The sequence below is a fragment of the Asterias rubens genome, chromosome 2 (genome assembly GCF_902459465.1).
Source record: "Asterias rubens chromosome 2, eAstRub1.3, whole genome shotgun sequence".
Taxonomy (NCBI): domain Eukaryota; kingdom Metazoa; phylum Echinodermata; class Asteroidea; order Forcipulatida; family Asteriidae; genus Asterias; species Asterias rubens.
The window spans coordinates 951,762-962,123 of NC_047063.1; the positions used below are offsets into that span (position 1 = coordinate 951,762).

General features: G+C 36.9%; 1 protein-coding gene across 1 annotated transcript; it reads left to right on the forward strand.

The window, feature by feature from the left end:
• Positions 1–5,180: 5,180 nt before the first annotated feature.
• Positions 5,181–9,900, forward strand: LOC117304067 (transmembrane protein 168-like). The gene is made up of 3 exons (XM_033788562.1): positions 5,181–5,479; positions 6,139–6,365; positions 7,503–9,900. The coding sequence occupies exons 1-3, from the start codon at positions 5,196–5,198 to the stop codon at positions 8,033–8,035; spliced, it is 1,044 nt and encodes a 347-aa protein (XP_033644453.1). The 5' UTR covers positions 5,181–5,195; the 3' UTR covers positions 8,036–9,900.
• The last annotated feature ends 462 nt before the right edge of the window (positions 9,901–10,362 follow it).

Genomic DNA, 10,362 nt, shown 5'->3' on the forward strand with positions numbered 1-10,362 from the left:
AGATCACACTTTTTGTAAACTAGGTTGCATGGTCTAATGCTCATATACCATGCTCCTTATGCGGCAGAGAAGGTGTGTCACACCCCCCCCCTCCCAAAAATGTTCCCATACATTTAAACACACCCTTTTCCACTTGTACTAACCTCCCATCTAAATTCCTGTTAAGAATTCCTGAGGATTCAAAGAACACATTAAAGAAAGCAAGGGGTCCGGGACGGGGTACACTGTACCACATATGGAGCACCAAATGCTTTTGTTTAAAGGCTGGGACTTATCCTAAACCCCATCAAAAGGAAAAATATGGTTATTGCAAATCTGGGCCCAATTTCATAGAGCTGCTAAGCACAAACAATTGCTTAGCATGAAATTTCTTCCTTGATAAAAACAGGATTACCAACCAAATTTCCATTTGTTGGATATTGCTTGTTACTGGTATTCAACTGTTGTTTGCTTATCCTGAAAATCACTTGAAAATTTGGTTGGAAATTGTGTTTTCATCAACAAAGAAATTTCATGCTAAGCAAATTTTTGTGCTTAGCAGCTCTATGAAATTGGGCCCAGGTTCAAGCAACTGTTTCAAAATGAAAATGTTTTTTGTTAGTGTAAATGTTGGCAGTCTTTCAGTATTTCAAGTTTTGCTATGAATCAGCATTATGAACTGCTTTATTATCAACATCTGAGTTTTTAGTTGACCTGATTACGACTTTTAAGCGAGGCCACTGGTGTCAAATACAGCATGTGGGTGATAATATGCAGACTGCAGACAATTGGACTGCTGGCCTTGATACAAGTAGGAATGTGGCGCAATCATTCAAACGTAGGGAATTCCCCTATGATGAATAAAAACAATTTGCCTGTGAACAGCTGTTTAAATGAAAATGCTCTGTAACATGCATGCCATCTCAAAGCAATCTCAAATTGTACTATTTATAAATGAGAATGATACTGATTTCTAAGAGTTTACTACACTTGCCCTGTCTGTTTGTGACTCATACATTATGCTACTGTGTTATGCAGACTACATTTAAGCCATGCTAATGTTGTCTTGTAGTGTTGTATTGTCAGACTTAAAAGGGACTTCCCCAAACATGAGAAATTCAGATTTTGCAATAACAGGCCCCTGGCCCAAGTCCTAAGAGCACAATAAACTAGCTATGTATAACAACACAATGTTTTTACAAATAATGGTGGCCAGCCAAAATACATTAATTTCAACGTCCTCTTGTGCAGCGTTATCCTGCTCGTTTATGCTAGGAAGAAAAATCATTTAGTAAAAACTTTTGGCTTTGGCAGCTGATACCTAGTAGGCAGAGGGTTCATAACATGACACTACTTACACGAACACCAACACAAAATTGTGCGCTTTGGCCCTGCTAATGGCTTTATAAGAAGTACATACCCTTACTATAAATGGACCCTTCTGATCAGAGGGATATTATAAATTTGTTGCGTATGAATGAGCTGTGTGGCTGAATTGTATGCACTCAGTCTTGAAGCATTATCAAATCTTCAAACTTGTTAGCTTTATAGACTGCTTCTCAGCATTTTATTTTGTAAAATTTGACTTGTTTTACCATTTATGGGGATACACACCTATGTTTTTCTAGGTACTTACATGTATGTTCTGACATTCTTAATGTATTTTCCTCGCCCTACTCACCCTAACCCTAGTGTGAAAGTCAGAGCTCAGAGCAGTCACCATTGTATGATTGTCTTCTGACTATAGGTAATAATAAAGAAGAGCTGCGTTAGTCTGATCGAAAAAACAAGGAAATGGCACTTAGTTACAGCAAAACTGCAAAAGCTTTTGCAGCGACAACTGCTTTATCAGATGCAACAAAGGAGACAAGCAAGTACTATGCAAGAAAGATACGAGTGAATTCAATTAAGGGTGTATGTAGTCCAACATGTACAGCCAATCAACGTAGGTCTCCCCCCCCCCCAGTCTGATTTCGCAATACTTCTAATATTAGCAGCTTGGTTTTAACTGAATGTGTCATTGTGTTAGGTAATGGGGAAAATCCCGCCACATAGCCTACCCTAGAAATGAGAAATTTGCCAGCTACTAGAGGGCTATATAAACAAAACACAGACGTGGCCTAGAGTCAGTGTAGTATTTTTGTCAACCAGAAAGGAAGACTGCCAATGAGGGTAGAAAGAAATGTTCTGCAACTGAGATTCTCAAACTGTTGCCGATTACATTTGAGTGGAGGTAAGATTCATTTTTTTAATATAAAATATGTTTCTTTAAGATTAATCCAGGCCTGCTTACTGCATCCATGGCCCTGGTCATAGACAACAATGGTGTCACTCGACAATGATGTCTTTTGACTATGGTGTCATTTGACATTTGACTATTGTGTAATTTGACTATGGTGTCATTGACAACGGTGTCATTTGACTATGCTGTCATTTGACTATGCTGTCATTCTACAATGGTGTCTTTTGACTATGCTGTCATTTGAGTTGTGTATGATTTCGTTTGAGTAGGCCACCTTGCAAAAAGTATTGCTGAACCTGATTGCTTGTAACGTGACAGTGCATAGAATGTTTTTATGAACTGAGACAATTGATTTATTGAACAGCAGTACTTAACTGTATTTCATTTTACAGACATGATATTTGGTCCTTGGACAAAGTGGGAATATTTCATCTAGTACAAAGGCTGACCACCATTATCACATGGTACTTTTAAATACATTTCACAGTTTTTCAGAAATGTTCAAGGGCAAAAAAAGTTGGAAATGAGACTAAAAAAGGAAAAACATCATGCCTCATTTTACCTTATTTTATGCATGGCTTCAACAGGCATGCCAGCCAGTAGCTGGGGCTGGGTACTAGCTTTAACTTATGTCATACCCTTGGAATTTTGTGTATCAATCTGCAAGACCAACCTGGCATTATACGACCAAGTTGGCAGAGTTTTGCATGATTGGTCATGGAAAATGTTGTGTTCGGTTATTAGACCAATAGGAGTACTCAATTTGTTTTCTGGCCTGTGAGAAGGTGCAACAAATTGAGAAACAATTCTCATTTGGGTTTTGTAGCTTCTGTGGTTAGGCATGCCCATGCAGATGACTCATATTGTAATTGAGTCATGATTGTATGATCGGGGATTTTTGGCCAGTTCATTTGGGAATAATCAACTCAATGGAACTTTTAAGCTGTGAGAGATTAATGCACAATATTTTTTTGTTTTCTGAAAAGTTTTCTGGTTTGAAATGAGTTTGGGGGAAAAAAAGGGTTTTAAGCTTTATGAATAATAAATAATAATAACTCTTGTATAGCGCATTTCACAATAACTGTATCAATGCGCTTTACATTAGTGCCCTGGTCATAGGGCCAATAACATCCCTTTTAATGTTTCTCAGCTCCCTTGGGAGTATATAACCTGGGCAACCATACATATCGCTCCATAGGCTTTTTCATTCACAATATCAACCTCTACCCTCGCAGGTACCCATTTATACCTCTGGGTGAAGAGAAGCAATCATAGTAAAGTGTCTTGCTCAAGGATACAAGCATCACTACCGGGATTCAAACCCGCACTCTGATGACTTGAATTTGATGCTCTTAATCGGCCATGACACTCTAGGCTTAAGCTTTGTATGCATTGTAGTGCGTAACAGTGAAAAGCACTACCTCGAATGAAACAAAGTGTTACTACTTTTATGCAAAGTAGTTAGTATACTGTAAGAGGGCATTGTAAATTGTTCATTAATAGTTCACCACAACCTGTTTCTGCTAAAGTCTACATTTTCACATTTTACCTTTACAAAATTGAACCCAGAGCTATCTATTTATTTTAAATAGTCCCATTCCTTATTTTGTTAATTTACTTACTAGGTAGTACTTACTTTTGTGTGTGTTTTGATGGTGGTTTGTTCACATCTCTTTGTAAATTTTAATATAGCCTCCAATGGCGTTATTTTTTTTATATAAACTTACTGTATATTTTTTGTATGTAACTATTTTGTATGTAAACCTTTTTATATGTATTGTGATTTTTAATGTAATTTGGCCGTTGGCCATGAATGTAAAAAGAAATAAACTATCTATCTATCTATCTATCTATCTATCTATCTTAACATATTGTATTTAATGTTACTCTGTAAAAGAACCAAGTTTCTCTCTAAACCTTTGTTCTTCTTTCTGCATTTATAGGTTAGATGGTTTCAACCATGGCGGAAAATGACAGCAAAAAGTGTGGCCTGAACTGGGTTGATGCTGTGGATAGTTTTGTCCTTAGTTTATCTGTCTTGTTGGTTGGCGTGAGTGGCCTGTTGATTTCTTACAGCATTGATCAATTAGTCATTGGTATTGTTGTTTGCATTGGATTGCTGATACTGATTGGTCTCCTTCGGTTAATTTACTTTTGTAAATCAAACAGCAACAGCAGTACCGGTAAACATCTCTTCAATGTCATCATTATCTGCATCCGTTTATGGTGTAGCGGTGTTCTTGGTCTGATGTCTTTTGTAGATATCAGTGACATCCAAAATGATTGGAAAACTGCAATAACATGGATGCTGGTTGCAAGCATTATCATCAAAGCTGTCTCTTCATTTATCCAGCGACGTCTTGGATTGATTAAATACTCCCCAAGTCCAGTGACTTGGGCTGAGGTGTTAGAGCTTGTTGGTTTCTCGGTGACTGGATTATTAGTTATTTTGCCAGAGGACAAGACACTTTTTTCCATATATGCTGTCTGCTTGATTTTGGTTTCCTTTGCTGTCATTATTGTAGCAGTAAGACTTGTACCTTGCAACCCCTCCGTCATTTTCATTTTGTTTGCAGTTCTTTTTTGTCAAGGTGTTTTTTTCATTACTGTTGATGTACCTTTCTTCGATGCTGCATTGGTTTGCTTCGCTGGCCGCCTGTTTATGGACCCTCTCTCTGATTTGTTTTCTAGAAACATATCCATCAATGAGAGACTGAATTGTGTATTCCTGAGTATACCTGGATGTTTGCAAAAGGTGTTCATAATAATAGTCATTGTGTTTGAGAGTGTCTTTCTTTTTCATGCTGGAGTTTTTGATATCTACCATCAAGAATGGTACTGGATAATGATCTTTGTTTTCCTACTTTTGCTTTGGATTTGCTACCATTCATATTCCATTCATTTGTACTGGAAACTCTCCAACAAAATCTCAGAGTGCACTAAGGCCCATAAAACCTTGCAGGGAAAAGCTAGCATGGAGAAAATGATGGCAGCAAAGGGGATGCGTTTACAAGCTCAGTTTGCGCACTGTCTCGCCTTCTATACATTTGGCTCCACTGTCCTACTTGGTGTAGTTACACTGTTGATTCCAGATGGAGATCAACCATGGCATAAAGACGAAAAAGCAGCAGTTGCAGCAAGCTTTTTGACAGTGGTTCTTGTAGAGGGAATGTTCTATGCAGCCACAGATACACTCCGGAAGTCCCTACCAGGGACTTGTACAGCTTGTGTCATCATGCCTCCTTCAACGTCCCATAGGTAAGAATTACAAAAACTAAACAACTATTCTAAAGTCATCATCTCATACCAAGTATTGAGTGCAATGAAGAAGAGTAACCTCACTTGTGAGGAGTTATTGCATCTTTGGTGGAATTGTGTTGATGAATTTGGGGTAAAATAAAAATAACCAAAATATTTTGACCTGTGACCAATTCGCCCAATTTCGCCCAATATCGTCCCAATAATCTTTGTTGTGGCATTTGGGAGTCAATGTTCCTGTGTGTTACAGTGTAGCACATTATTTAGGCACCACAACATTGCAAAGTGTCAGACATTAGTTGTGTGTGACATTTTGTGCAAGGAACCAATACTCAGAGAGTACATCAGAATAAATTTATAGGTTATGGATTCACAACTATTGACAATCGCTAATAACTAAAACACAGACAGTACTACTAATAAATATCTGACTGAGAAAGAATTTGTTGCTGAGGTCACAAAGGAATAAAATGAAAGGCCTCAGAGCTCAGCAGTACACTGCTGGCATTTTATTGCAGGCTGCTCTTCCATGACAACAAAAATAATAATAGCCAAATCAAAGCACTGGTTCTCCACAGCCTTTTGGTTGAATATTTTGTGTCACTGGCTGTCACTTCATATGTAAGCTTTTAATGTTTTCTTTCTATATGTAAATATAGACAGTTGAACGAGTTGCGGAGATCAATTATGGATTTCTGTGATCGTAATGCTATACCTTGTAGCATTGAATCCTTCGTGGATGGGCTTTCAATCCAAACCCTAGAGGGCAAGCTTAATGGCTTCTTTGCTCAGACAAATCCTGCTACTAGTCAGCGGAGGTATGACAGCTACTTGGTTTTCTACTGTGGTGATGTAGATAGAGATGGCAAGTGGGAGTTGACAGGAGGTTAGTTTGATTTTATTTCATTAGGTTTTATGATTTTTCTTACATTAATGTTATTGTTTTATGTAGTATTGTGGTATAACTTGTGCAATTTTACATTTTAATATTTTACATGTTGCTGTACAATAGGATTGTAAATTTCATGTATTTTTGTATACCTGATGAATAAACCGTTCAATTCAATTCAATCCAATTCAATTCAATTCAATTCAATTCAATTCATTTCAATTCAATGAAAAAACTTTCTGGGTAAAAAAACGGTGTTTGTGGCAAGTACTTTAAGCAACTACCAAGTCAGCCAAGTAAACAAAGGTGACAAAGTAGCCCTTGAGTATCTGAGAACTAAAAGAACTAAAAGTTGTGGCAGAGCGATTAAGAGCATGGAACTCAAGTTCTGGTGGTTAAGTCAAAGGAGTATGGGTTCGAATCCCGGTCGTGACACTTGTGTCCTTGAGCAAGATACTTTACTCTCTTCACCCAGGGGTATAAATTGGTACCTGTGAGGGTAGAGGTTCATACTGTGTTCGAAATAGCCTTCTGAGCGCACGGCTGTATACTCCTCGGGAGCTGAGAAAGATTAAAGAAATGTTATTGGCCTAATAATGACCAGGGTACTAATGTAAAACATATTGATACGGTTCTTGTAAAATGCGCTATAAGAACTAGTTGTTATTATTATTATTATTAAAGGACACTAGTATCCAAGCACCAAGTCCATCATTGATACCTAAGGACTTTGATCTCCCGAGTGTGAGTACTGTATAAAACCATTACTGGTTACTTGCAGCCAACCAATCGGTTTGGCAGGCTGGACTCAAGCTGTTGTGTTTCTGACCAGGACACTATGAGTCCAGGTACAGATAGACATGTTCTTTATTAGCAAGACACCTAACAATTACTGCTTGGATGGGATCTAAGCCGTAGGTCCCTTTTGTGTTTTGTTCCACATGTTTAAGAACCCAATACACTTTATCTCTGACCACCATTAAGGGAAGTTTGTTAACCCATTGTACGGGTATACAGATACAGACGTTAGAGTATTGTCAGTCAATGGCAAAAAACCTTTGAATTGAATAGTGCACTTGGTTTTTACAGTCACGCTAAAAAATGCTTCCATTATTTTTGTCGTCTCTTCAACAGGAAAGTTCAAGTTTGAAAACATGCAACGGCTATGGAATAACTGCAATACTGAGGGATTCCAATCTAGGCTTATCTTGATCCAAGATGCAAAACACTCCAAAGACTGGCTGGAGAAGATCGCCAATGATGAAAACAACGTAGTTGCAATACAAACTTGCAAACTGAGTCCATCAGTAGACCCTGAAACTGGGGTTGTGCCAAGGGTTGGGGATTTTACCCGTGATTGGGTAGAGTTTAATAGCTCAACTGAAAACAGTATCAATTGGAAGGAGACGGGGAGAAAAATCAAAGCAGTTTATAAAGTTTCTCCTCCATGGAGTGACAATGAATTCCGAGTGCCTAGTGAAGAAGATATGACAGAGTTCACCTCAAAGTTCCCCGTTAAATTGCAATGTTTGATAACAATTGCTTTGGAGATAGCTGAATTTAAAGAAAAAACCATTTGCCCTACCTGTTGGAAACGTTTTATGATGAGTTGGTTTCCCCCACCTTTTATTGATACTAGACATGGCTTTAAGCTAGTTAAATCTTGATTGGACATGGCTTTAACTAGTTTAAAAGTCTTAATCGGGCATTGGCTTTATAAAGCTAGATAAATCATGATTGGACATGACTTTAACTAGTTAATCAGCTAATTAAACCTAGATTGGAAATGGCTTTAACTAGTTCAGAAGTCTTAATTAGCAATGGTTTTAAGCCAGTTAAGTCTTGATTGGACACCACATGGCTTTAAGTATAGTTCAAAAAACTTGTATAGCAATGGTTTTAAGCTAGTTAAATCTAGATTGGACATGGCTTTAACTAGTTCAAAAGTTTTCAATCTAGTAAAGTCGTGATTGGAGAAATATTACATTATGTCATGAGAAAGATAACATTTGGTTAATAAAGGGCTATCGTAGATTTGAATAAAAAACAAAGCATGAGTACAATAATCAGAAGTTTTCAGAATGGTCAAATTGGCTTGCATTGCTTGTTACACAACCTACATTTTTCTAACTAATCTGTAATGACCCAATAGCTTAATTTGGCCTGTTGCTTTAGACTCAAATTCTGGATTATGTGCCAAACTCTTGGCTTGTATCATCAAAGGCACACATCTACTTGCCCTACTTTTGTAATTAGACATTTGTTGTTATATTTTGAGTAACTATTATGTAACATGTAGTTTCTATTTAAAATGATTGATTGGGGGAAACAAATTAAGAAGACAATTTTAGAGTAACAGGAGATGTTTTAGAGATGTACACGATAAACCTCCACCCCCTGCTATATCACTTGCCACTTAAGTCTCTGTGTTATGTTATGTGAATTACTTAATGACCATACTAAATCAGCACATCAAAATAAGCACCAAACAAAATGCCTGACAAAAACATGAAACTGTTTTCATTAATAAAAAATAAAAAAAGTAACTTCTACAATTTAATGACGTAATTAGACCTAAAGGTTGATTGTATGACGTGTGTCTTGACCAAGAGGGTTAGTGGATTTACGCATCCCAAAACCAAAGAAACATTTTAGATTTATAGTAACAATGCAGTAAGTAATTTGTAATTATTGATGCTTTTTGATTTTTCATTTAAAGCTTCCTGAGAGTATTTTTGTAAATGATTCAATGCTGTATAAATGCACCTTGGGTTTTTATTTTTGTACAAAATAATATCCGAACAGTTTTCATTAATAAGGCCTATGGCTGTGGGCTGCAGCTACAGTGTGTTCAAGAATCCCTGTGAGTTTAGTGATACCAAATACACTACGCATGCCAAGGGCCTCTGAACAAGGGCCTCTCCAATCAAAACAATGAGCCAACAGTCATAACAAAATTGAACTATCTGCACCAATCAGAAACAATTAACTGTCAAAAGGAAAGCACTGTTTGCAAAGTATTAAAAAAAATTGTTTACATCGAAGACAATATTTCAGAGTGTCTGTATAGATTTCAATAATAAATAAAGAAAATAGAGGTTAAAAAAATGGACTAAAAAAACAATCTCTTCATCTCAGGAGCCTGTTTTTTCCCCTTCTGAATGCAAGAATTGGAAAACAAATGCATTTGAACATGAATCAAAATGAATGCAGTCTTCAAAACTTTGCTATAGTATAGTATCTAAATTATAAACCCTGCTTTTCAAGAATACAATTTATGCTGATTGTGTCAATACCATGTTGGTTCCCTCTTGCAAAAATAAATAAAAACATTATTTTGTATTTCATTATCTATAAAATAGCTATCAGATAGTAAGTTTGACATTGATGTAACTAAAAATGCATATTGCGGGATGAAGTATTTAAAATGCAGACTGTTGTACTTGGTACATGTAGGAATGAGAAGCAATTGTTCAAAGGTATAAGGAATTCCCCTATGTTTAATAAAATAATTTTGCTTGTGAACAGCTGATGTTTTAAAAGTGAAAAGTCCTTGTAGTATTGTATTTCTCAGAGGTAAAACGGAGACAAAGTCCACTGGCCAAAGTTGATTAAAGACACTGGACACTATTGGTAATTGTCAAAGACCAGTCTTCTCACTTGGTCGTCGAAGTTGCGAGATATGAATGAAATAAAAAACACCCTTGTCACACGAAGTTGTGTGCTTTCAGATGCTTGATTTCGAGACCTCAAATTCTAAACTTGAGGTCTCGAAATCAAATTCGTGGAAAATTACTTCTGTCTCGAAAACTACGTCACTTCAGAGGGAGCCCTTTCTCACAATGATTTATACTACCAACCTCTCCCCATTACTCGTCACCAAGTAAGGTTTTATGCTGATAATTATTTTGAGTAATTACCAATAGTGTCCACTGCCTTTAAGCAACAAAGTATCTATGTTTACCAATATAATGTTACCTTGCCATGCCAGGAG

Excerpts from the sequence above, each read along its gene's own strand:
- LOC117304067 (XM_033788562.1), top strand. The coding sequence starts at position 5,196 with ATGGAGAAAATGATGGCAGCAAAGGGGATGCGTTTACAAGCTCAGTTT. Across the intron at positions 5,480-6,138 it reads CCTCCTTCAACGTCCCATAG|ACAGTTGAACGAGTTGCGGA; the intron begins GTAAGAATTACA and ends ATGTAAATATAG. Across the intron at positions 6,366-7,502 it reads CAAGTGGGAGTTGACAGGAG|GAAAGTTCAAGTTTGAAAAC; the intron begins GTTAGTTTGATT and ends TCTCTTCAACAG.